At 42.5% G+C, this 27,508-nt stretch overlaps 2 protein-coding genes across 3 annotated transcripts; one reads left to right on the top strand and one right to left on the bottom strand.

Annotated features, from left to right (window-relative positions):
• Positions 1 to 948: 948 nt before the first annotated feature.
• haus4 (HAUS augmin-like complex, subunit 4) lies at positions 949 to 5,519 on the bottom strand. The gene is made up of 9 exons (XM_085451694.1): positions 5,193 to 5,519; positions 4,817 to 4,956; positions 3,614 to 3,745; positions 3,178 to 3,318; positions 2,870 to 2,966; positions 2,626 to 2,771; positions 1,636 to 1,766; positions 1,356 to 1,424; positions 949 to 1,270 (listed from the first exon to the last, which is right to left on the bottom strand). Exons 1-9 carry the CDS (start codon positions 5,257 to 5,259, stop codon positions 1,087 to 1,089), a joined length of 1,107 nt encoding a protein of 368 aa, XP_085307820.1. The 5' UTR covers positions 5,260 to 5,519; the 3' UTR covers positions 949 to 1,086.
• Positions 5,520 to 7,249: 1,730 nt separating this feature from the next.
• On the top strand, positions 7,250 to 27,145 carry fxr2 (FMR1 autosomal homolog 2). 2 transcript variants are annotated; one of them, XM_085451693.1, is made up of 17 exons: positions 7,250 to 8,005; positions 11,124 to 11,176; positions 14,743 to 14,836; positions 16,142 to 16,213; positions 17,324 to 17,472; positions 17,637 to 17,730; positions 18,785 to 18,901; positions 18,994 to 19,164; positions 20,254 to 20,332; positions 20,451 to 20,560; positions 21,024 to 21,110; positions 22,330 to 22,546; positions 22,679 to 22,858; positions 23,327 to 23,518; positions 23,640 to 23,744; positions 23,846 to 23,934; positions 24,424 to 27,145. In XM_085451693.1, exons 1-17 carry the CDS (start codon positions 7,955 to 7,957, stop codon positions 24,532 to 24,534), a joined length of 1,971 nt encoding a protein of 656 aa, XP_085307819.1. In that variant the 5' UTR covers positions 7,250 to 7,954; the 3' UTR covers positions 24,535 to 27,145. The 2 variants fall into 2 exon arrangements, with proteins under 2 accessions (XP_085307819.1, XP_085307817.1); XM_085451691.1 differs by having other exon boundaries at positions 20,451 to 20,608.
• The last annotated feature ends 363 nt before the right edge of the window (positions 27,146 to 27,508 follow it).

Raw genomic sequence — 27,508 nt, 5'->3', positions numbered from 1 at the left:
TAATGTCCCACTGCATGCACTTCAGTTTTCTTGTCCTGACAAAGTTTATTTCATTTAGGATCAAGTGTTGACACATGAGCACCAGCCTGTATGAAAGGATGCTGTGTGCCTGTCAGGACCTGCAGTGAGAGAAGCCGTCAGCTCAAAGAAACAACAATATGAACACAGGCTGTTAGTAAGTTTAATAAATGAATTGAAAATTTATATTACATAGTTACATAAACTGTTAAAGGAAGACTTTTATCTTCAGACAACGTTGGACTGAGGCACTGAATAGATGCTTCACTCATGCTCTTCCACCTACAACTGACATGCACACTTTTCAGTGTCCATAAAGATGTATGAATTTCCACTAATAATAACAACAATAATGTCAATATTAGAAAGCAATCCAAAATGTTAATGTAGCCACATGAAAGATATTATAAGTTTACTGTAACAGTGCTTATCTTATTCAAATGAATAGCTTTATTAATCTCTGCATTACTCATAAACATGTGGAGGTCATGCAAACATTTTGTCCAGCAAATGTTTTGGAGTCAACTTAATGCGGATCTGGAATTTTTTGAAGGACTCTTTATGACTGCAGGGTGATTAAAAATAAATAAATGCAATTTTGCATCTTCTTGGCACAAATTCATATTCATGCCCTCATCATGATGATCTCAGCAAAGTATCAATAATTAAGCCAGATGAATCAATGGACTCAGCTCGTAGATGATGTCAAAGGACGTTGCAGCTCTGGCAGAGGGAAGAAGAATCAGACTGTTTCTGTTTTGAACTGTGAATCATGCAAAGCAGGTTTAAACTAAAAAGCCTGAACCACTTCAGTGGCACTTTCAGGAGTCCTGTTATCTGAAATAATATGGACATGCTACAAAGTTACTGCAGGCTAAAGGCCCACAGTTTGTGTCTGTGGCGTGAATAAGGCACGGCGGGACCACAGAGCAATGTTCAGAGCCAACTTTATTTGATTCACGTCACACCACAGTGTCCAACAATTAAAAGCCAGCATGTCATTCTGTGGAATTCCAGAGCGGGATGAGGGCAAGGCTGGCATGTGTCAGCATCAGATACGCCCTTCACTTAGTCGTTATACTGGGTGAATTCTTTCAGTGCCCAGTTCTTCATCTCCATCTCCTGCCGTAATCTGCAGTACTCCTCGGCCAGCGCCTCAAAGTCTTTGCCCAAGATCTCGAAGGAGGCCAGCTTTAACTCGACAGACTGCTTTTCCGCTTTACACGCCTTCAGCTCAGACTCCAGCTTCTCCCTGAAAATGAGATCCGACGAGCTGGTTAGGTTTGGACAAAGGGATCAGTCAGAATGTAGCTTCAACAGAAGAATTTTAGTCTTGCCTTATTTTTCTGTGAGCAGAAATCGAGTCAGGCGTGTATGTATCCAGCTGGATTTCCACCATCTCTGCCCTTTAAAAATGAACATGAGAAACAGGAATGTGTGTATAGTTAATGCATCTCATTTTTGACTATGAGTCACGACTGGACTATCAGCACTGGATTAAAACATTCTTAGTACGAAATGCAGTCCAACTATCTGATTTACGAGAGCGTTAGAGTAATGCAAATGGCCTTATATAGAAACCAAGTCTGATGTACTGAAGCACTGAAAACGGCTTACTTTATCTTCTGCAAGATTAATTCACATTTGCCTTCAAAGTAATCCAATTTCTTCCTGTCCAGATCTGTCTGGATCTTCAGCCTGTGGTTCAAGATGAAAGACTGGAAAAGCTGAATGCACTTTGTCAGCTCCTGTGTATGAAAAGAGCAAACAGTGACTAAGCAAACAGAACACATTTACGCATTTCATGCAGCTTAATGTGGTGAGTACATTTCCTCGAAGCATATCCTTATTCCCCCCCTTCCCCAAGTGCCTCGACCAATTCATGCTTGCAGTGCTATCACTTTAAAAAGAAGCTAGTTAGCACTGTGACTTTGTGACTTGCAAGCTTGCTTATTACTACTAGCGCCCCATGTTTTTGGCTTTCTGACCCGAGCATTTTAAAACCATGTTTTATCAAATCTGACTGCGGTTCAAGTTTGTTTATATAATAGTTTAAAATTATATGTGGTGTGGTGACTTGCTCATATCAGAACTTTGTAATACATTTTAATTTCATCAAAATAAAAAAGCAGAACCAGACAATGATGGGCTGATGCAGTTTTTCCTCAAGGATACCTTATAAATGTTGGTCTCAGGATAATAACCACTTAGTCAAGTCAGAATGAGCATTTTGATGAATGATGCAGTGTGCAGAAAATCACAGGTGCAGGAATTCATGGATCCAGCTTTTTCCACTTCTAATAAGATACCAATACTTTGGCTTCAGGTGTCTGCTAATCCACTGTCAGTGTTAATGTAATGAGCTGAATCCCTCACTCAAAGAAAGAGCCTGGGATGATTGATGAAAGCATAAAACTTACTTTTTTTTCCTCTTAATTTTGTAGTAAAAATTTAATGTGAGAAATAAAATGTAACAAAATTAAATTGAAGAATAGTAATTCACTATACTGGTATTCATTAGTAAAATTATAGCGTTACAGTAAACACAGAACTGCATGAAATAGACTGGACTGCTGATCGATATCCCCACTAAAAGCATTCCCTTACAGTGAGGTAGAGCTCAGTCTGTCTCTGCAGAAGAACCGTGTTTTCTCTGCACGTCTCCTTCAGACTTTCTGCTCTTTTCTTCTCTTTGTCCAGCTGTGCTGACAGATGAGACAGCTTGGCCATCTTTAGACCCTCGCTCTCATGCTCTAGAAGAAATCACAAAACAGCAGGTTAGTCGTTGTGTCGAGTGAACAGAATGACGTGGTATGAAGCCATGTGGTGAAAGTGTTTGTAGCTGCTGTACCCCATTCAGGCTGATAGTAAGAGAGAAGGCTCAGACACTTTTCTTTGAGATGTTTCTCCAGCTGTCTTGGTAGACCCTGTTTCAGACTTTGTACATTCTAGTAAAGAAAATACAGCGTGGGCATGAGGAAAGCATTTGTAGTTTGAATTCATTATCAAAAAAAAGAAAATAAAATAAAATAAAAGGAATATTAAAAGAAGTTTCCCAAACGGTTCTGGTGGTGTGCATGTTTTTATGGGTTTACGCTAAACAGATGCAGCACATCCCAAACAGATTTTAACTTGCATGTACTGAATTTTATGATTCACCTTCTCGGAAGGCATGAGCTCCATCACGAGCTGGGGGGTCAGGCCCAGGACCGACGGCTGGTCCTGGTTTGTTGTGTTACTGGGATCCAGCTGCCTGACACACTGAGCCACCAGTAGACACCTCTCCATCGTCTCATAGAACTATAAAGGAACAAACGCAAATTATTTGTTTTATTATATGTATTTTTTTTTAAGATCATCATTAGTAAGAGTCTCCTAATCGATTAAAAACTCCATGTGATAAACTTTTGTCTATAAACTTTTATCTGACCGTTTATCTATAAAAAACATTCAATAAAGTCGTTTTAGCCGTACAGCGAGATGAAAATCTGCTCAAAATTTGACAAAGAACATACAATGAATGCTTGTTAGCCTGTCCATAGCTCACTGATAGCTCTTTATGCACTTTTAAACTGTGTAAAGAAGTGAAATGTACCATGTTCTGGTCAGGGGGTACAGTGGCATGGTGCTTCCTGACACAGTGGTTCTGGATCATCTCCTGCAGCCCTCTGTGCAGGCTCTCGGAGCGCAGCCATTGAAGTTTCTGAATCTGCAGCTTCTTTTCAGCCTGGGAAAAAAAACCCAAAACACTCACACATGTAAGGACTCACACAGTACCTCACAAAATCGGTCAGATCCTGTCCCAGTTCTAGAAAGAAGGCTTAACAAACTTGGAGCCAGACCCTAAACACTGAGACAGGAACCTTTGAGATTTGGAGTCGAGAACAGCTGATCAGGCTTAGGTAACGATGAGTCGCTCCATCTTGAATTAAGCACCTTTATGGGTGCTGGAAAAATAAACCAAAGCATTAATGGTAACCCCGTCAATAAAGATCAGGGTCTCTATTTGAATTCAGTTTCATTTTTAAATGCAATCGTTCACCTGTTACCTGATGAGGTTATAGGAGATGAAAATAAAATGTAATACAAATATGGACCAAACATAAAAGACTTCTGTGATTTTAACATTGTAGTCCAACCTGAAACTTCCACTTTACATGTAAAAATCTGACTCTGTGGCTTCTGATGACCAATCCAATGCAAATAAAGCTTTTGAAATGAAATATTGTTACAACATATTCAGACTGCCTGAAGCCTGTATTCACAAAACCCATTGTAAGATACATTTAGTCCAGCTGTTTAGTCCATGTAGCGCTCACTACATGTCTGGCTATCCACACAGCTTTTTCAGGTTTTGCAGGAGAAAATTTGCCAGTGAGCAGGTTATTCGAACATAATCTGTTTCTCTGGTAAACGACACAGAGGTTACGTTAGCTCTCTTAAAACTATAAATAAACAAACAGCTTCTTTTATTCCAGTATTTTTCAGTTTTTTTAAAAAAAAGACTGTTCTCTTGAGCAGAGAAAGGGTCGATCCATGTTGTTGCAATTCTTAGTTCTCGCCAGTAGAGGTCAGTAAGTCACAGACTATTTATTGAATCATAATGAGTGGACTAAAATCTCATTTCCATAGAGGTGTGACAAATTATGACTCCTCATTTCTGAATAGTACAAGACAAAAAAATACAAGAAAAACTGTTCCATGACCCAGTTTGAATTATTTTTTAAAACTCTACACTGATTAACTTCTGTGTTGATAAAAACAAATAGGAACAAATAGGAACAGGAACGACAGACACCTTGTCCAGCTCTGTTTTCAGCGGAGCGGTGAGTCCGGTTTGATCCACATGCTGTGCCAGAGTGGCCAGGAGTTTACAAAACTGCGGGTTCTGGATCAGATCTTCTTCAGTCATGTGACACAGTGGAAAGGAGGCGAGGACTGAGGGGAAAGGCACAAAATGCAGAGAAGTAATTAAGGACGGCCAAACTAAACGGACAATAGTAAATTTGGCAAGAAAATAAAGCTAAAAGAGCCTACTTTCGTATTTAACAATAACATCGTTATTTATACATTAATAGATAATACTTTAAACTACGTTAATTTATTACATCTACTTTCTGTTATTGCTACAATATAGGGTTACTAGTAGATATGCAGTCCACTTGTCTTCTTACCCTGTTGATGCAAAGTGTCACCCTTCCCAAGCGACGATATGTTTGCTGTCTCGGTACTACCGGACATTTTCCAATTAATTATTGTCCTTAGTATCCAAACATACAGGAGGTTTGTGGATTTGTGAACTATTTCTTTCAAACACGAAGACGAGCTGAAATCTTAAACACGTACTTCCTGAATCAAGTTGCGCGCGTTTGCCGGAAGCCTTCTTATTGGCTAACTGGACCACGTGGTCATACAGCGGTCCCTGGGTGACGGCAACGTGCTATTCACGAGAGCGTGAGGTGTTGAAGCGGAAAATATCGAGATTTTAATCTTTTCCCACTAACAACTAAACGTCCTTTGACATTAATATTAATAAAGTGACATGGCTTAAGATAAAACTGAATGTTTGTTGTTGTTAAACAACAATTACAGTAACAACAACTAGAAGCTAAAGAACGCATTTGGCCATTATGACACTATCAGAATATTCTCTTTCTTTTGTGTCTTTTGCTCCTCGATATTCTTTTTATTTTCAATTTTCCTGTTGTACTTTTAATTGTATCACATTTTTAGTTCATTTCTTGTTCATTTGTTTTTTTTTAAATTAATTTTTAATCTTCACTTTTTGCTTACTGCTCACTTGGTTTGTTTGCTTCACTATCTGCATAACCTCCGATTAAAGATGTTGGACTTTTGCTTTGTCTCCTCTGGGTTCTCTTTCCCTGTGTTCCTTATAATTGGCATCTTATCCATCTACAAACAGGTATTTCACAACCACATGACAGAGGATAAGGCATGCACTGCTGTGTCTCTGGGCTTTCCTTGAACAAGCAGTTAATAAAATTGACGAATAATCAAAATGTGCTTTGACTCTTATAGCTCGATGTTGGGGAGCAAAATCAATAAATGACTCAAATTATGTGTATATGGTCAAATTATATATGATCAACTATGTGCTGCAAGTTAGGTGGAGAGGGTGTTCATTGGACAGAGATGGGGCTCTCGTGTTTTCATGCTGACTGTCAGTCTCCTCGTCCTTAAGATGATTTTGTTTTCGTGCCCTGGGCTTGTATGATCACCTCGCACCACGGCGGTTGCTGGCAGCGGAACTAACATCGCTTTGAACCTCCAAGGAGATATGATATTAGAAGCAGATGTCTCGTTGTGCTTTAATAAATGACAATCAAGTTTTTACATTCCACTAAATTTGGGGGATTTTTGGCTGTGGGATTTCTCCTGCTTGCTTTTTCTGTTTTTGATTATACAGCAAAGAAAATGGATTCAAAGACGTGGAAATATCCTTCTACATGTCAAGCAGAACATTACTAGCAGGGGGTGATTGGCAGGACTATGGCGCACACTGCCCTGTTTATTTACAGGCAATAAAACCCAGTATGTTCATCATTGTTAAAGTAGATTATTTATTTATTCTTTTATTGGGCCTGTCAAGTCTTTACAGGCTACATCAGCCCCTGTATTTATCAGTTTCTCTTCCATACATATTATATGTACATATGGGGCTGCACAATACTGGTATTCTTGTAGAGTGTCTTTTCCACATGAACTCTGACTTCTCATGTTTGCTTCTCGCAGCTGTTTCCTCGCAACAGTCCCTGTCCATATCTGGTCTTCTCAGTGAAGGATTTCTTACCTAAGATTTGCCAACACTGCGTGTACTTCTCTCCCAGTAAGCGTTAGCCAGCTTTAAACTTTGTGGATCTCCACTGGACGGAAAGGTTTGCGTTTCCAGTCTCAATGTGGCTGTTTCAACAGAGTAATGTAACTTTGAATGGTCCACAAATAGTAACTTCACTCTACTGCTGTTTACACAATAACTAGTGGTCCTCACTCATCAATGAGTGGGCAAATTTAGACATGGGAGCCAGTCAATTCGAGTAAAATTGTAACTGACAAGGGATAAAACCAATGGATTGTGCTGGGATGCGACTCTATGGGTGTGATTGGTTGCGCTTATAGACCAGCCCTTATTCGCTTGACCAATTAATGAAAGCTAAAGCTAACCGACAGCTACTTCGGCCAATTATAACGTTGGACTTCCCGGTAGGTGGGTCTCCGTGTAGAGGGGTGGGGTGTTCGAGGTCATTCAGTCCCTCTCTGATTCACTCTATCGGCGTGTGTGTGTGTTGAGGGAACGGGTAGTTGGAGTAAGGAATCGCCGGGCGCTAGTGCATCACGAATGCTTTTTTTTGGGAAAGAAACGCCGCTGAAAAATTACACCATAGACCGAAGAAGCGACCCCCGGTGACGACTTCTGTGAAAAGAATCTTTTCAACGCAGCGACTGCGCCACACGCACAGCCAGGCAAACGCAGCCGGGCTATCAAATGTTAGCCTACTAGCATCCCTGAAAACAGACGGGATCAAGGTGTTGATAGCTAGCCTCCCAGCTAATTGCCCATCAGCTAGCATCCTCAGCGGTAGCATCATTAGCTCGTTTCTCCTCGCGCACGTCGAGACCTCGCCATCGCTCGTGGCGGTCCCTTTTAGGTCGCGGCAATCAAATCCGACACTGAGACAAAAACAGAGAGCGGTTCCTCCTCACTGGTGCTGGAGACGGCGTCTGCGTTGCATTAGTTGACACCATCACACCCAACCCCATCACCTCTGCCCCTCTTCCTCCACCCGAAACACTGGAAATCCACAAGCGGCCGGGTAGCGGCGAGGGGCCGGCGAAGCTGGGGGTGGTAACGCTACCGGACTCGCAGGGAGTCACAGCGGCTACAGACAAGCACAGCCGTGGGGATCTACCGACAAGTATGGACGGGCTGGCCGTGGAAGTTCGCGGCTCGAACGGGGCCTTCTACAAGGTAACCAGGTTACAAACGTAGTTTCTAGCTGTCCCAGTTAAAGTTTTGTTTCCTTCTCAAAACGTTAGGTTTCGCTCTTCTGAGCTCAGCTCTCGCTAACTGGTACTCTGCTAATGCTAGCGTGGGTCCACTCCTGACGAACAGGGATGGTTTTGCGTTCAATTAGGGCTGGCCATTGTGGTGTAGGCAGCTAGCCGTAGCTAGCAGTTAGGCTAGGCACACTTGACATCACCATGCATGGCCTATGTGTGTTCATTTTCTTTTATCACATGTCAGCGTGAAAACACGCTGTAAACAGTTTTGAAGCGACACACGGCAGGTCCGCTAATGAAACCCTGGATGGAAACATTTAAAAAGGGCAGCGAGCTGCTGATCAGACAGCTGTTGTGCAGCTCCTACGTGCAAGTGTGATGTGATGCTACATCAAAGCTCACATTCTTCATAATTGCTTTGTAGCCCAGCCCAGGTTTCAGCTACAGCGCTGTACCGCGTGTCTCATGTTTATTGCCCTGACTGACGCTTTTGGTTTCAATTCTGCCTGATTTTAAACAGAAAGATCACTTTCACATGCAGACACATGACTTCAGGTCTTTGTTGTTGCTGTGTCACAGCTTGTTTACGACGTAACATTAAGATGGCAGCCAAACTATACTATCAAGCATGTTTTGGTTTGTTTTTTTTCTCAGATGTCTTAAGTGGTCAGGCTCACAGGTTTGGTTCTGCGAGAGATTGTAAGGTTTAAGGGGCAGCTTCAGACTGAGGAGACACTAAACCGTTTTGGGGGATAGGGAAATAAACCCTACTCACCCTCACCAACTCTGTCTAGTTTTAGAGAACATCTTTGATTCAGCTTTTTAGATAGCCCATTTCTTTGCCTGCGTCTTCAGTCTTTTTTTTCCTCAACCTTTCAGCTGGCCGGTGGAGCACATGGTGGGTTAGTGATGACCCTATATTTACCCTCCTCATGCTGCCTCACCTGTTGTTCTGGTTTACGGGGTGACAGTTTGGCTCTGGCGTCAAACACTTTCCACGAAACTCTGCTGTGTCCATTATTTCACAGCTCTTTTGGCCGATGTCATTGACACATAGCTGCGATTCTCTTTAGTGTATATTTTTGCCCGTGATGGAGGTGAGTGGGGTGAAAGCTTTGCTACTTTCCTCCTTTCCTGTCGTGATTGGCACATGGGTATAAAAGGATTTTATTCAATTCCACCACCATTCACCCCGTTACCACTTTGTTTTCTGTTGAGCTATGAATGGGCATCGTGTTTATTAAAGTGTCAGGAAAGTGGCACTCTATATGGTTTCTTTTGCAGCAGAAAACACAATGGGAAAACTGAGAAGACTAATTTTTAAACATTGGGACATTCCCTTTTTTCTCTATGTCACTGAAGCTTGTGCATTAAACTGCCTTCTTTTCATCTATTTATATTTTATTATAAGCCCAGTCTGATCAGTGGCTGGTTATATTGAAAAATCTGTGAGAGGAATATTGCAGACCTGGCATCTTTTCTCCAAATGATCTTAGTGACCACATGTGTGTGCTGGCCTAAGGCTGAAGTGTGGACACGGGCAACTGTAGTACAAACCTAGCAGTGCCTTGTGTAAGGGGCAGTTAACTTGACAGGGCATGCACACAGCTGTCTCACCACATGTGATCTGTGGAAACTGAAGGGTGATTACTTTGTAACTCCGATCGGTTGGCATTGCTGACTTCTGTGATAAAGGCCAATCTGCTCTGAAGCTGGAACCCTGCGATGACGTATAGTATAGAGGGATGGATGGTGTGAATGCTAACCAGGACCTTCTCAAAACTGAGGCAGTGGTGGTTAGCATTAATATCTGAGAGTAGACTGCAAAAAAATAAAAATGGTGTGACATCTATGCAACCAAAACCAAAGTGGATTTAGAAAACTTTTAATGTGGTATCATGTTTCTGTCTTCCTGTATCATGATTCCCGTGTGGAGCTTATGTGTTCTCAGCATTTCCGTACCCAGGGCGCACACCCACACTTTGTTAAATTATTTAATAATTAATGCTATACATACTTTGTGACAGTAAATAATGGAGCACAAATCAGTTGCATCTCCAGTAATTGTCTTATCTTGCGGCTAGACCACAGCTGTGTCGTCTTGGATTGAAGGTACAGACTTAATTTCTGCTCTGCAGCCTTGATGAGCTACAGTGTAGCAGGTACTGGTGAAAGATGCCCCTCCAACACCAGAACCAGAACTATGTCACCGTTTGCTGCAGTCTAAGTCAGCAGGCTTGGATTTTGTCCTGTAGCCGGATGACATCAAACTGCTGCAACAGTGACCTGACCATCTAGCTGTAGGGAAAGTTGAAACAGAAAGGATCGAAGGCAAACTTTGAAATAAAAATGAATCTTGTAATTTATACTTAAATTAGGTTTTTTTTGATAGGTATTTTTGTTTTTAATTCATAATCAATGAGAAACAAAATACTGCGGTATAAATTTATACCGCAGTATTTTGGAGCATCAGGATCTCCCTCGTGTCTAAACATTTATTTTATCCAGGTTCAGGTCAACATTAGCATCTTTCCAGCAGGTGAATCCCCACCCCCTACAGTACAAACCATCAAGAATACTTGTACAACCCCTTTGTCCCCTATAGGCTGGCCCGGATGCCTGTACACGCACTCATTTGAACAGTCCTGTGTAAAATTGTTGTCTTTAAATCTCCCACACAAACACACAGTGAAGAGGGCTCGCTTCTGGATTTTAATTCTGTTGTTGTTTGCGCGCGTGTGTGTGTGTGTGTGTATGTGTGAGAGGGAGGGAGTGAGCGTGTGTGTGAGAGATTTCCCAGCTGTCTGTGCTGTCAGGAGGAGTCAGTGTTCCTCGTCACTTTATCCAACAGAATTCACAGCCAGAGAATTGTGTCAGCGATGTGATGTCTTGGCTTCTAAAAAAGCCCAAGATGCGCTTTTTTTTTCCCTTTTGTATTTCCAGTCACAGTATCAGTCTAACATTGCTCACAGCCGCCTGTGTTGTTTACATGTACACACAAAAAAAAATCAAATGCTCACAGCCCCACCCATCTGTCTTTCTGTTGTGCATTCATGGGAATAAAAATTCTCTCTTTTGTCTTTTAGGGTTATATCAAAGATGTCCACGAAGACTCGCTCACAATTGTGTTTGAAAACAAGTAAGTATGCTCTTCCTGTGCACCTCTCCTGTTTAGCCTTAGCTGCAGTATGCCTGGTTTAGGATGTTGCAAGGCATCAAAAATTGTCCTGTTCAGCACCTGTGTTTGGCATGCAGCTGTCCATACATGTCTCTAACAGTTTTTTCACCTCCTGCTCTAACCCCCACCTCTCGCACCACCACCCTGGTGGCATGCTTTCCTATATTCCAAGCCCCACCTACTGTCCCCTTCTACCACCCCTCCACCACCCAACTCGTCCCTCTTTATCTACTTGGCTCAGCGTGTAGATCAGGGAGCTCCTAAAAATAGTGACCCATGGTATGTGCTTCGGGAGGGGTGGCAACAGGGTGGCCTGTGTCATTTTTGGGATCCATCCTTCCTTCTCCTTTTACTTTCCCTTAGCACACGTAGTTGTTGGAGCAGCTGGTTGTATAAGATGGTGAATGAACTGTACATGTTTTTGGTCTATAGTGAAAGATGAGACCCATTTGGGGTCACCACAATTTGGTTGTGAAAGAAAATCAATGAGAAGCCCGGAATAAATTTTATTTATTTATTTTTTTAATAAATGTCATTTTCTGTTGTTTGTGATTAGAATATAAATGTTAAAAAAGGATGACTCATTTTGAAGGGTCCCTACTCATCCTTATTCTAAAAGGCATTGAATTCATCAATCTAAAAATAAATCTTTAATAGAAGCAAAAGGTCTTACGTAAATCCATCAAAGGTCTTAAAAAGAATTGAGACTTGGTTAGTGGAAAATATTTTTTGTTCTGATGTTGACTGATTTAAATTTGCACTGAAAATCGTGACTTGGTTGCTTAAGGCAGATGCACTTTGCTGTCTGCTATCTACCAACAGAATGAATGGGGAGGCAAAACTGATGAAAATATCAAACTATTCAACCAAGTGTTTCAAGTTTAAGTTTACTACACATTTGAACCCCAAGGCAATCAGAAGTACTTCATAAAATGTAACAGTCTATGAGCTAAGTTGAGAAGCATGAGACGGTGTAAGGGCACTTATAATTAAATTTATGGTTTAAATTTAACCAATAAAACAATTAGAAAAGGAGTAAAGGTAAAGCACAGTTTAAGAAGTTAGTTATTAATTTATTTAATAGTGGTAAACAAAGTGCCTCAGGCTTAATTTGAAAGGTCTGAGTTGCAGCAGTTTGCAGTTTCTGGGAGTTCATTGATAATTTGTTCGGCATAAAAACTAAACATTGCATCTCCATGTTTAATTTTGACTGAGCATAAATGAAACTGGCCCTCGATGACCTGCAGAGTCTGTATGGTTCATAATGTAGCAACTGAAATGTTCCTTACATGTGAATTATACGTCTGCGTCAGATCTACGTCGTAACCTGTACCATTAACCCTCCACCACAACTTAAGGATGGGAAGTAGTCTTAAGTCAAGCTTTAGCCGTCAACCCATCAAGGCTTTATAAACCAGCGGCTTTCAGATAACTTCTTTGTTTTGGCATCTTGGGAGCCAAGGTAGCGAAATTCTGTGCAGGTTACCAGTTCGAGATGTTCCAAGCCAACGAGTGAACCACACAAGTTAAATACCCTATGCCTCTAACTCAAAGAAAGTGAGGTTATTTTTAATTGAATTTAGAATAACTGAAATCCTTACAAAAATCTGGACTCTAACCTTTCTTAATCTGAAAGGATTCTGCTTTAATAGAGTGGCGTTCACAGCTGCAAGCCTTTCAATGGACTGGACTGAATGAATATTTGTTTCTCTGTTTATCACACATAAAGGCAAAATCAATTGTGCAGTTGATAAAGATGAAATAGACTATTATTTTTTTAAAAACGTTATTTAACCAGGAAGTGAAGTGCTTGATAAGCCTCTTGCCAGAGTTCCTGATCTGACACGTGCAACAAAAACTCTGTTTTTATTTCCAATGGTGTGAAAAAAGGGATCTCCCGGCGAGAACCTGCGTAAGCAAGGACACGTGCACAGTTATTCTATCAGTGTATGGAAGCATCAGCATTTTGTACAGTAACCAACCACTCTGTTAGATGCATCTCTTCAGCTCCTCATTAACAGATATCTAATTGGTCAATTACATGGCAGCAAGTAAATTTATATAGGCATTTAGACTTTGTCAGGTAACCTGGTGAAGTTCGAGCGTTTGAATGGGAGATGAAAGGTGATTTAAGTGATTTTTAACATGGTTTGTGCTGGATGGGCTGTTCTGAGCGTTTCACAAACTGCTCATCTACTGGTATATTCCTCACAGCCATCTCTAGGCTTTACAGAGACTGGTCAGAAAAAGTAAATATTCAGTGACCCAATGCAAGAGGTTTTTGTTTTGTTTTGTTTTTTTTGTGTGTGGCCTTTTTCAGCCTTACTGCACAACGCAGTGAAGAGTGACAGGAAAGCGGAGGGAGGGAGGGAGGGAGGGAGGGGGAGGGAGGAGAAGAAAGGGGAAGACATGTGGCAAAGGGCCACGGGTCAGACTCAAATCCGGCCATTCGCCCTGCTCGTCCCGGTGCAAGAGGCCTTTGGGTGAAAATGCTTTGTTGAAATCAGAAGACGATGGCCAGAGTGTTACACAACAATAGAATGGCAACAGTAACTAGTAATAACTGCTTGTTCAAGCAAGGTATGCATAACCTGATGAACCTTGAAGCACACAGGCTACAGCAGCAGAAGACCACACCAGGTGCATCTCCTGCCAGCTAAGAACAGGAAACTGAGGCTGCAGTTAGCACAGGCTGACCGATGGCAGATTAGAGAAAATTGGAAAATCACTGCGGAGGAGTCCAAGACTGAGGAGTCTTGGATTTGGTAGGGCATAAACAAAAGGATGGATCCCATCCTGCCTTGTGTCAGGGAGTCTAACCCAATATTAGCAAGGTGTATCAAAGAGAGTGGCTGGTGAGTGTGGTTTGGTTGGTTTGTTGTAGCTCAAGTATAGTACAGCTGGATTTTGTGCTTATGTTGTTCTATTACACAAACACGAACAACAAGTCTTGATACTCTTTGTCCTGGGGTGACTGTAGAGGATAAAAATTTAAACATCAGGATATTTGTATGCCTTTGGTTTGTTTTGTTATCGATGTTAAAGCATTGTTGCTACTTTCTATAATAAAAGCTCCACCCACACCACATAATAAAGCTCCACCCACAAAAACCAAAACAAAACACAAAGGAGGATGGAAGCTCTCAAAAGAAAAGTCCTATAAAAACTTAGTTGAGAGATCAAACTGAATGAGCTGCTATATACTGTATATTAATCTCAAGCTTTAGGTTTTGCAAGTCTTTCACTTTTCTGCTTCTGAGTCATTTTTAAATTCTTGTTGAGTGTAAAATGACAACTTTTCCACTTACTGACCAGCCACGGTCCCTGGGCTTCCTCATTAAACCTAATGAACCTTTAAAACTGTTATTGTTATTATGTCTGTAAATGTGCTACACAGCAGTGAGTGGGTAATACGTACCCATACCATTACAATCCGAGTGTGACGTGACTTAGAAGAGCTTCAGCCAACAGCGTTTCATTTACCTGTGATTGTCGGTAGGTTGACAAGTGTTTTGTCTCCTCCACAGCTGGCAGCCAGAGAGACAGTTGCCCTTCAGTGACGTGCGGTTGCCTCCTCCAGCCGACTATCACAAGGAAATTGGTGAAGGAGAGGAGGTGGAGGTGAGGCCTGGCTCTTTGCATATGTCTGACTCAGCTCATACACATACATTTTCCGACATTATGTCTCAAGGCCTTGTTTTTCACTCCGACAGTCAGATAATTATTCGCCGATACTTTTCACCTGTCGTTTCAAAAATCCTGGAAAATTCTGAAGTCTTTGATAGGTACACATTTTAGATCACATATACTTTTTTCCACATTATTAATTGGAAGTACTTACAGTTTATGTTATGTGATGTATATTATCACATAGTCTGCTATACACCCAGTGATTTCAGACATGACCTGAGTTCCTGAGGCTCATTTAAAAAGCCTGAAGTTTGAATCATGGATCTTGATATAATGATTAAATACGTTACAGGTCACATCTAAAACACATTGTATATAAAATGTGTGCATATGTGTTTCTATTGCTGTGGGTGATGTTGTATTCAGACCCAATAAACGTGTTTTTGACCGTTTCTCTAACAGCCAATGAAAGAAGCAGTTCCTTCCAAAGTTAATCCGCTAGCTGGAATCATTTAACAGTAACAAACAGGAAGTTGTATAAAAAGCATCAAATACTGTGTGGCAGAGTTTATTGGACTGTTGAATATGTGCTTATCCATCAAGTAACTGTTTAAATGTGTTGTGTTCAGGCTTTTATAAACATGGTTTGGTCTGCAGTCTTTTACGAAGGACTTAAAAAGCATTTCTAAAACGATAGCATAGATCCAGCCCACACGCTTTTTACAGAGTGACATAGTTAAATTAGAATTTTTGTCACTAATGTGAGTTTAACAATCCTGACTGAGATCTGAGGACCCCGCAGATCATTTAAGTGTTGCATTCGATTGTTTTGAGATGTCTCCATAACTGAAACACGTCCCAGTCGTGGAGACCTCTCATCTGCATCTATTTAGCATTAAGAGTTTTGTTTTTGTTTTCATGGAAATGCAAGTTTAAGGACACGTGGCTCTAGATAAAAAGTACCAGAAATGTCTCGTTGCAACGGTTTTTTAAGGTGTGCCAAAAATATTTTAAAGTTGGGACTATGGGAGTTATAGATGTGGAATCCACATAATATTAGTGGGAGCTGTTCATACAAGTGTTTCGTTAAGTTTTTACTAACCACTAAACTAATACCTGAGGTGTCTTGGGTTAAATTAGTCCCATTCAAAGTCAAACAGCTTCATTCTCTCTTTTCAAGGTGATGCTTTTTATTTATTTATTTAATTTTTAGTCTTTTTTTTTTTTTTTTTTAAAGTGGATGAGCGTGTTTCTGTCTTTTGTCTGTGGTTCAGCTTTTATTCGCTGTCTCTCCAGGTTTACTCCAGGGCCAACGAACAGGAGCCATGCGGCTGGTGGCTGGCGCGGGTCAGAATGATGAAGGGAGAAGTAAGTGTTTGCTGAGAGTAAATCTTTGAACAAGTGAGATAAGTGGGTAAACACACAAACTGAAATTATATTTCCTGCTCTTATATAATAAAGCAAGAGTGACTAGTATGTATAACATCCTCTACCTTTGCGTTTCAAGCCCTGTTTGAACGTCTGCCCATCATTAGACAACACTTCAGTACATTTTAATACACAGTTGTTCTTTTAATCCAGCCTAATCTTTGTTTTGTGGATATGTTGAAAACTCAATAGTTACTTCCTGTTTCTAAGTTCCTGAGGCTTTCACTGAGCTGTTCAGCTGAAAGGAACTATCATAATTGAGAAGACGATATCACGCAGCGGTGATAGAATCCACCTAGGTCAGCTTCCTCTCTGTTTATTAATCAGTAAGCAGTCGTCTTTCACTTTGCCTCTGGCTGTACTGCCAGTAAGTCTTTATGGAGCTCTGAGTACTGCAGTATGCTGTGTGTAAAATAAATATAGGCCAGTAGTAAGAAGTGCTGCTGGGTAATGGGCCCAAAGAGTTTGTCCTAATCGACTCTGACATTGTACATTCAAATTACCTGTCCCGTTCACTCTGTGTGTCTTCTGCACCCTGACCTATTGTGTCAAAGTGGATTTGCACGGGACCAGTCTTTTTAAAATTTTTCAGATAATTACAAGGAGCTCTGACTCTCAGGCACCAGCTGCAGGTTGAATAGTGGGTCAGTGGGATATGGAAAGGACAGCTATGCAGGGCTAATGTGCCAAGGGAGCTGCTGCTGCTGCTGTAGTGCTGTTATTTGGAGCAGTCTGATAAGAGCCTGCAGGAATGTCTAGCATTGACTGATGGCTTTAATTCAGTCCTTTGAGCGTGGAGTGTGCAGTGTTGGTCTTGCTGCTGCACTTTTTCTGCACTACTTGTCGTGTTTTTCTGTATCTTTACTCTCATGCATCTTCTTTCACTTGATTTTATGTATATGAAATAGAAGAAAGTAGCAACAGAGTGTAGTTTTATTAGCAGCAAGACGCAGAGGTGCATCTCGACACATCTTTGACTCCATCGGAGCTTTATATATCTGTGTTTTTGTCTACTTTATTAAAAATCTGTATCTCCCGTGTTGTTTTCAGTTCTATGTGATCGAATATGCGGCGTGCGACGCCACGTACAACGAGATAGTCACGTCAGAGCGCATCAGGCCTCTAAACCCCAACAGCCCTGCCTCTCGAAACACCTTCCACAAGATCCCCATCCCCGTCCCAGAAGACCTGAGGGACATGTGAGTCCTGCATATAAACAACCCCTCACTCATGCCTCTACACATCCAAGCACTTTGCTCCCTTAGAGTTCTCATATGTTGTCAGCAATCATGCGTGTAATGATGATTCGGTGCTGCCAAACGAATAACGAGATCGACCCTGCTCTGGATTGTTTTATCGACAGCTGTGCAAACGACAACATTCACAAAGACTTCAGGAAAGCAATCGGAGCCAACTGCATCTTCTACAGTGCCCAAACACATGAGCTCATCGTGCTGGTTAGTACTCTGAACACACACTTCAGCAGACGCCTCCTGATCAAGTTAATGGCCTTGTTTTATGTCATCACGTGAAGGAATGATGCAAAGCAGCAGCAAAAAATCTCACTCGCAAATGTGAACATCAGGGAAGGCAGACAGACGAAGAGATGTGAATCCAGATAATGCTGCTAACATTATATGCACAAAAGTACTGTACCGTATACACACACTGCTACTTTGTGACTGAGTGTGTAGACATTCATTCACAAATGTTTGTAAAGGCTATAGGACTGTATACTTCTGCTAATGCTTCTGTATTTAAGAAATATAAGCGATCCCCTGAAAGTAAACAGTTTTAAGTCGAGCTCACTAGATGACTAACTTTTAAAAACATCTTAAAATCCAAACTCCTGGATGTTTGGGCCCAGCGTAGGGATATTTGAATCATGGAATAATTCAACTACAACTGTGTCATAGTGATGGCAAAGAGTTTACATTTCAGCTTCAGAAAGAGCATTTTAGCAGTGCTTTGGATTGTGGTCAATAAAGAGAAGTGTGAATCGTAAATTGCGAAGACCTTAAGTCTTATAAATTTGCTAGAGCTGAATAACTTTACCAGAAAAAAGTCTGGCCACACAGCAGCCGTTCTGCAATGCTTTATTTGGGCAGTTATTTTAAAGCATTATCTCAATTAAAAAAACATCTATGGGCCTGCTAGAGAACTCTGATAAAAGCCACTTAAAAATGTGAAGCCTTTGGCCCAAAATAAACTTTTAAAAACCTTTTTTTAATTTCCCTCTCCTTAAAGTTTGACTTCTACCACCATCTTTTACCGCTGTAGAATTAACCCAAATTTCAGTTCAGGGCTCTCTAATAAGGGGTTCATGCCCTACACATCCCGGATGACTGTCTGTTGTGGTTTAGGAACATGTTTTTCAAAGCATTTCTTGCTCTGGGCATTGAATGTCTGTTCTGTCTGGATCGTCTTTACGAGTCGGTTATGGCTTTTGTTGTATTAGTTTACCTGATTCTGAACCTTTGTTGCCTTGTGTGTCTTATGTTGTGTCTTCAGTCCACAAATGAAACCACAGTAAAGCGTGCAGCTCTTCTGAGCGACATGCATTTCCGGAGCATCCGTACCAAGCTTATGCTAATGTCCCGCAATGAAGAAGCCACCAAACATTTGGAGGTAATACATTCTGTCAACTACATGTGTCTCCCTGATCATTTAAATCCTAGCCATGCATCTTGGCAAGCAACCTTGCGTTTCCCCTCTCCTAGACAAGTAAGCAGTTAGCATCGGCGTACCAAGAGGAGGTGAGGGTCAGGGAGGACCTGATGGGCCTCGCCATCGGCTCCCACGGTGCCAACATCCAGCAAGCGAGGAAGGTGCCTGGTGTTACAGCGATCGAGCTGGAGGAGGAAAGCTGCACGTTCAGGATCTATGGAGAGGTACGCTGGTTAAGGAGGCTTTCTGCTGCTGTTTTTGGAGAAGCAAGCAGGAGAAAACAAATGATCCTTTTTTACATACAGCACTGACAGTTCACTGTTAGTGAATGTAGGTGGGCAAATATCATCTGAAGCACTGAAACCATAACATTTGTTTGGTTCTCTTTTACTATTTTAAAACTTTAATCCTGATTGGATCAATGGAATAACAATTCAGTTGATCCATTCAGGCTGTTGCCAGTGTGAGATGGCAATTATAGGCTAATTAGCGACATGAGGTGATTTATTGGATGTAGGGATGTCTTAAAACATAAGATTATGAGTGATGGATTGAGAATATTGACTCTTCACAGTTTTTGCCAGTGCGTAGAAATGCAGAGAAACTAAACTGCCTGCTTGTCAAAGTCTGTGTTCAGATTTGGACTTTGGTCACCCCCGCCTGCCCCAGAAGCCACTGGAGATAATAATTTAAAAACATGCATAATAATAATGAAACAGATTTTAATTACTTTATCTAATTAATGTGAGAGTTGCATTAAGCACTAACTTTTTAGATTGTATATTTGGTCACTAGACTTGTGCATGTGGCTGTTATTGAATGAGAGAGGGCAGCACAGCAGGCAGAAGTTAATGAGAACTCGCTAGCTTACAACGAACGGATAAATGCAGAAGTACTGCAAACATCCGAGTCTGAGCAAAGCTGTCAGAGTCCTGGCTAGAGCAGCACTGCTTCCACAGCGTGTCCGTCTTCCCCCCCGACATTCAACCGGTCACAGTAGAATGCTGCACCTCTCTGAGCCTGGTTCTGTAGGAGGGTTCTTCCTGTTAAAAGGGAGTTTTTCCTTCCCACTGTTGCCAAGTGGTTGTTGAAAAGGAGTCATTTGATTCGTGGGATTTTTCTCTGTATTACTGTAAGGTAGAGACACCTGTTGATGGGATTTAGTGCTGTATAAATAAAATTGAAACTTCATAAGGGCCACGGTTCTTTTTTAGTGCAGAATAATGCACTGAAACGGAATAAAAACTTTTTGCTGTGCATACTTTCATTTTGGTTCTTATGTGCCGTACACTGCATTGTTTGTGTTGTTACAGACCCCAGAGGCAGTGAAGCAGGCCAGAGAGTATCTCGAGTTCAAGGAAGACTACTTTCAGGTACCCAGGAACCTTGTAGGTGAGTGAACAACATAACATTCCTGAGTTCATTTTGCTGCTGACATTCTGCTTCATCACCACACCATATTCCTGATTGGAACATTCTTTACACCCTTTCCGCTTTCCCCGTTGCGCAGGCAAAGTCATCGGCAAAAACGGCAAAGTCATCCAGGAGATTGTGGACAAGTCGGGCGTGGTCCGTGTCAGGATCGAGGGAGACAACGACAAAAAGCTTCCCCGCGAGGAGGTAGGCAGGCAGGGGGCTGGCAGGGACGACACTGCCAGCAGCAAAGAGGTGAATGGACCGATCGGCTGCTCTCCCAGACCCTCCTATAACCTCCCCAACCCTCCCCCCTCCACCATCCATCTTCCCTCGTCTCTCCAATCAGAAAAGCTACTTAACTGCAGCAGCGTGCAAGCGTCCCATGTGCTGTCTGCTTTGACTCTGTTCGTTCTGCTGCTGCTTTGTATCTTGTTTTGTCACAGAGTTTGCTTTGCTTTCCACACACAGCCCACTGCACAGCATATATGTTATACTGGGCTGGTTAGCCAACTGTGGTCTGATGGGTTGGTATGCTCCTGTTGAGTGTGCAATTTAAGTATATAGTTGCTCATTGTTTAAACTGATGATTATCTGTTTCCTTTCTTTAAAAAAAAAAAAAAAGACCTTCAGCTTTTAATTCCTCCCCCACTCTCTGCTGTTGTTTCAGGGCATGGTTCCCTTTGTGTTTGTGGGAACCAAGGAGAACATCAGCAACGCTCAGGCTCTGTTGGAGTACCACGTGTCCTATCTCCAGGTTTGTCAGTCTTCCATTTTTACCAGTAGATGGCACCACTGCTTTTTGTTTTTTGTCTTTTTTTTGTGACAGAAAAAGATAAAAACAGTGTATTTTCTGTCTCTGCCACCTCGACTTTATTTGAATACATGTGTTCATCCCACAACAATTATTTCTTCTTCTTTGGGAACGTGGAGCAGGTGTGTATCAGTCACCTGTCTCTCAACTTTCCAGCTCCACATGAGGAAAGCTGCTGAGAGCTCCTTATTTTGCCCTTACCTCATGTGCTTTTATAAATAGCTCCTCTCTACGGGATGGGGTGGAGAGTATGCCTGAGTATAGATTACCAGCTATCTGGACCCTCAGTGTTCAAAAATAACATCAGACCCCCTCCTGTCGCCCCTCCCTTCCTTCACACTTCCCTTGAGGTTCAGCTGTCATTGGTGGAGACAGCTGTCACACCGTGAACTGAGACCTTTCTCCCCACTAAATCCTCCTCTAGATCACCCACTTCTAAACTGCCATTAGTCACCACTGCCCACTCATCTACTATTTAAAAAAAAAAAAAAAAAGCTTTTAATTTATTGAAGGTGTCATCAAATTTGATAAACTGATACCTTTAAGTTTATCCCTGCTGTCAAGTTGTTTTATTAGAGGGCTGTGGGAGAGGTTATCGGTTTATTGGCTGTTGCTTATGTGGTATCCTCTCCAGCAAGATGATACAGAGATCCAACCAACTGGACAATCTCTGCAGAACCACTCAGCATCTGTGACTTGAACTGACTGAGAACATGTGAGCAAGCAGACTGTGGAGCTCTTTGTTATCCTTTAGAGATTTAGTAAAGGGGGGGGGGTGCATTTCTAAAAGTGTAAAGGCAGCAGTTTGCTTAAAAAAAAAAGAGACTGTAATTGATGGCAGGCATGCCTGTGTCTGTGTGACAGATACAGCTGCTTGTTCAACCCTCGACTATGAATTAATGTTTATCGCAGTCAGCCGGTCCATCTGTTAAAAATCACTAGGTGAACACAAGTGGGTGTTCTGTGAGAATGCTCAGGTTGAACTTCACCAATTGCTGCCACCTAGTGGTGAGCAGTAGGCTTATTAAGAGAACCAAAGCAAAGCAAGGCCCACAACGGATGGGAGCTCTAGGCCCAACAGAATAATCTTGTGTGAGTGGACTCTTGAGTCCTTTCTGTTCGCGGAACAGGCTCTTAAATGCGATTTGTCCCCGACCTGTAGGAGGTGGAGCAGCTGCGCCTTGAGCGCCTGCAGATTGACGAGCAGCTCCGTCAGATCGGGGTTGGGTACCGCGCGCCTACCGGCCGAACCGGGGGCCCTGGTGTTGATCGAGAGAAAGGCTACCTGACAGATGAAAGCACCAATTCACTCCACACTCGAACCTACGGGGGCCGCGGCAGAGGGCGAAGGGCCTCCAACAGTCAGTACTCCGGATATGGTGAGAGTTACAGAGTTCAAATTTGACTTTAACGTGCGGTTGTAATAATACAATACAGTAATAGTACAACATAAGATTCAGTCATGAAATAAATTAAAAATAATTTTTTATTTGATTGTCTACCTAATGCAGGCACAAACTCTGAGCTGTCCAATGCCTCTGAGCCAGAGGACCTCACCGAGCGAGACCAGAGGCCCCGTGGAATAGGCAACGATGAGAGGGGATCCCGACGGGGTGGTAGGGGCCGAGGATCCAACTCAGGACGAGGTCGCGGAGGGCCAGGATCCAAGCCTTCGAACTCAATCAGCTCAGGTAACCCTCTTTGTACCTAATGACACATATGGCATCTCTTTTCTCCCAAAAGATCATAACAAAGAATGGGAGAAACAATTTTCTTCTCTTTACAGCTGTCTGAAGCCTGAGCTTGCCCGAGCTTGCAGCTTACTTGAGCTGACTTCTTTATTTATGACTGCTAAGTTTAACATGAACATCCACCTTAGTAACAGTCTATATAAGAACTTTAAGATTAAGAAACCAAATGTATTTTTGGTGCAAGCAGCTACTGAAGATTTTCCGAGAAGCAGCGGGCAAGCAGTTTTTTGTAATTGAGCCTGAAAGGTGTGGTCCTCTTAATGAAGTGAAGAGGAAAAACCTGAAAAACCTCTAAGCTTCATCCTTCAGTCAGAAAAGGTTTACTGCAGGTCGTTATGTTAAAACTGCACTCATTAAATGGAAGAAATGATACACAAGTGTTAAACTATTGTTTTGTCACCTGAACAGTACTGAAGGACCCAGACAGTAATCCATACTCCCTGCTGGAGGGTGAAGGAGAGCTGGCTGACGCAGACATCAGTGAAGGCATGGGAGACCGCCGCAGACGATCCCGCCGCCGCCGGAACGACCAGGAGCCCAGTGTCATGGACGCAGCTGCAGAGTCGGACAGCCAGGCCGGCCCGAGTGAGAACGGACTAGGTGAGAGTTGCGGTGGTGCGTTCTCCTTGTTGAAACTTGTTGCCGTGCGTTCGTAGTTAGTCGAGCAGAAATCCGAAACTTTTGGAGGGAGATGATCTACATTTTCTAATTTGACTGTTAGATGAAGAAGCCCGGCCTCAGCGCCGCAACCGAAGCCGCCGCCGCCGTAACCGTGGCAACCGCCCAGAGGGAGGTTCAACCAGCCGTGACAGACAGCCAGAAAGTGGTGAGTTGCTGTCCTTTTACTAGTTTAGCTATTTTACTTTCCACTTTCAGAATGAACACACCCCAGCTGCTGTTCTAGCTAACAGACTTCAATGTTTCCAGTGACTGTTGCTGACTACATATCCCGCGCCGAGTCCCAGAGCAGACAGAACCTGCCCCAGAAGGAAAACCACGCTGCCCCTGAGCCCAAGGTACAAGCTGACATATGCACAGACACTATCCCCCCCCACCCCCGATGTTTCGGTTATATATCGGCTACATTTTGAAGTTCATTTTGTCATTTGCGTTCATTCTAAGTGAATGAGGTGATTGATTCACCAGGGGACAGTTCCTCTCACAGAGCAGGCTGAACTTAGCCAGGCTATCTTTGCTTTTGCTGCCATGACAGAAACTAAAACGCCCCTCAGAGATAATCTCTCACAGCATTGGTTATCACCTTTCTTTCTTAACGCTACGTTCACCAAGGCAGCAGAGCAGAACAAGGGCTACTGCAGTTTTAGCTTGTTCATGAGATGAAGCACTCAGGGTGAGGGCAGCTATTATGTACTTAAAAAAGCATAGTTACACCGTGTTCCCCTCCTGCTTGCAGAAAAATGATCTAATTCTGTGGTAAACAAGGCAGTGATCTCAGCTTTAGCTCAGTGACAATTCTCACTTTGATCTACGTTTTGCACCCACAGGAGAACGGCACCACCGCCAAGAAGGAAGAGCGAACGCCCTCGAAGCGTTCCCCCAGCATAGGATTGACCTCGCCCAGCGAGACCCTGACCTTGGTCAACGGGGTCTCATAAAGAGACGAGCGAACCCTTGCGAACCCAAGTCTAGAGCAAGACTCCATGGCAAACTCTGTCCCTGCTTGCATTAACTTAAACCTTAAACAGATGAGTGAAAAAGTACCTGACAAAATACCTGAGTTCATACTACGAGAGTGAAAAAGTACAAAAAAACGACAAACGCATCTACTTAAAACCACACGTTAACGGTGTATGCTATCCTATCTATCAGTACTTAGTGCTTATTTAAAAGAAAAAAAAGAGGAAAAAAACAACTAGCTTGCCAAAAAAGAGCTGGTGGATATGACTTGATTTTTAAAAATACTGAAACACGAGAAACAGGACGAGACGTTTTTGTTTTTTTTTTGTTGTTGTTGTTTGTTTTTTGTTTTGAACTGTTTGTCTTTATTTCTGTTAATGTTAATTTTGTTCATTGTTTATCACTGGTTTCGACTCGGCGGTCGCTCTCTCAACCAAAACAGACACATCTCTTTATAACGGTGTTTAAAGTGCACACAGGAGAGATGTAAAGCTGTATGAGCAGACAGTCCGGCTCATGTGACGCCATGTTCGCACACTGAACCTGGGAGTGAAGACGGATTGGAATACAGATAGACATTGTGCCTTGAATTTGAAAAACAAATATATATATATAAACACATAAAACAAAAAAACAAAAAAAACTTGAGTTTTTTTTTTTTTTTCCATTAAGTTTGTTTTTGAGGGGAAGAAAATGAGTTCTTCTTCCAGGTTTTTTTTTTTTTTTTCTGTTTTTGGTTTGAAGGAGAGAACAGATCTGTGAGGGAGTGATGAGGAAAAACAAAAACAAAAAAAAGAGGATGCAGAAACAGATGGCGTGGGTGGCCGATGTGAGGAAAATTCAATCTGGTGCCAAACGCGAAATTCAAGGCGCTTGTTCTCATTCCGCGTAGAACGGACGGCGTTAGGGGAGGTAAGTGTGGGGGAATGGAAGAGGAGCGGGGTCGGCGCGTGTGTCTGTCTGTGTGTGAACAGTTGAGACATTTGGCAACAACAAAAATTTTAAACTGAGAGCGGATGACGTGGGGAAAACCTAACGTAGCCCCGAGGGGCGTTGTCACGGCATGCGTCTCTTCCTCCTCTCGCCTGTTTCAGGTCCTTGGAATTGTTCCAGGGCCGGCACCCCGGTGCAGCCCCGCAAACAGGATGGGCTGAGACCAGACCGACCGCACACTTGAACTGTTAAGATTTCGACTTAGAGAGAACTACACCGTGCCTCTTTCTGTGTCAGAGGGGCGGCGGCGCTAGCTTCCAGCCACACTTAGTGTCTTGATTAAAACCACTGCAGTGCACAGCTCCAGACGCACACGAAAGGGGGGAGGGAGCGCGACCACCTTTTCTGGGACGGGTGCTGCTAGTGACGTGGGAAGGGGTGGGGAGGGCCTGGAGACTGCAGACTGTGGGAACGGGACAGCTTAAAATGACATGAGAGCCACACGACACACAGGCCCACATTTACAGGTACACACACACCAGGTCGGCGTGGTTGCCCGCGTAGTGCAAAAGTAGAGGACCCAAAAACTCTGAGCGAGCGAGGTTGTCCGTCTTTTGTACCTGGCGGTTTGGGGTAATTTTTTATTTGTTTTCTTTGTTTTCGGCATACGGAGTAAGAGACGGACTCGAAAACCTCAGCGGCTCTCTGCTCATGTTGTTACTGTTGTCTTGGTTGTCGCTCTCAAGTTCTTTTTGTTGCTCTTTCCACATCGTAGAAAATATGAAATAAAAAACTGAAGTGAAATCAACCTCTTCTGTGGAGATGAACTTTGATTTCTCTTGTCTTGTGAGTTTGCAGTCTATTTTTCTAACTTGCATGGCCATTCGAGTAGTAGGTGGTGCCTGTCCTGTGCATGAGGAAAAAAGGGGTGTTGTTAATCTGACTTACAAAGCCATTGTTTCATTCACTAGAATTGCTGCTAATGTACACACTGAATGTCCAACTAACGTAGAAACTCTACCATGAAGAGAGGAAAAAGAACTATTTGTGACTGATTTTTCTGTTTTTTTTCTCTCTCCCCCTCCAATACTTATATATCTGCCCAGACCCCCAACCCCCCACACACACTCTGTTGGCGGGTACGAGTCAGGAAGGGACCGGTTCCTTTTACTTACAAGTTTTCAGAGTTTCAAAAGTGTTAAATTGTGAAATTACAAAGGGCGACATTGTGCATGACAAGCAAGCATCCACATGACCAAAGGTTTTGAGAGACAGACGAATGGGAGTGTGGTTGACTCAAGATGACCCAGATGCTGCTGTTTTACATTTCTGCTCACCTGTATGTTGTGTTTTTAGAGGATGATCGAACACTTGAGTATTTGTACCTTGGTTCAGTTGCATGTGTGCGAGTGGAGGATGAAGCCTTGCGTGGTATGTTTGTGTTTACCTTTATACCTCATTGTGTGAGTACTGTATTCCCTAATGTATCTGTATCCCTCGCGTCCTGTTGAAAGACTGCTGCGTGTGTGTGTGCGTGCGCGCACGTGCGTCTGCGTGGATGCTGGTTGTACAGTCGACTCCTCACTCTGTCAGATTTTGTCTCTGGTTTTCTCACTCATGTTCTGATGGCAATAAAGGACTTTTCATTGTTTGGTATACATTTTTTTTTTCTTTTTAACATATACGAAACAAACCACATTAGATTAGGATGTTATGTTGATGCGAGTGTACTTCAGTGTAATAATTAGGGGACGATCACAATGGTGTCTTCTGAGTTGTAAAAAGAAAAATTATGGATGATATAACTGTTCCTACTGCAGTGTTAAATTTGTCCCAGGCTATTTTAAGCAAGCCTATTTTGAATTTAAAGAAGCATCGTCTGTTATTTCCAGTATTTGGTTGGCCATTATCTCACACACACCCCTCCTACCCTCTTTTTCATTAAAAAATTTTCAGTAAATGAGCATAGTGAGGTTTAATTAGATGTGAGGAAAATCTTTCAAAGAACCATTTTTGCAC

This window comes from Copadichromis virginalis, linkage group LG3, assembly GCF_057382275.1.
Source record: "Copadichromis virginalis isolate Kocher_CV1m ecotype Utaka linkage group LG3, C_Virginalis_male_GT1.1, whole genome shotgun sequence".
Lineage (NCBI taxonomy): Eukaryota > Metazoa > Chordata > Actinopteri > Cichliformes > Cichlidae > Copadichromis > Copadichromis virginalis.
The sequence above is the reverse complement of the archived record's forward strand: the minus strand, read 5'-3'. Positions and strand labels throughout refer to the sequence as shown.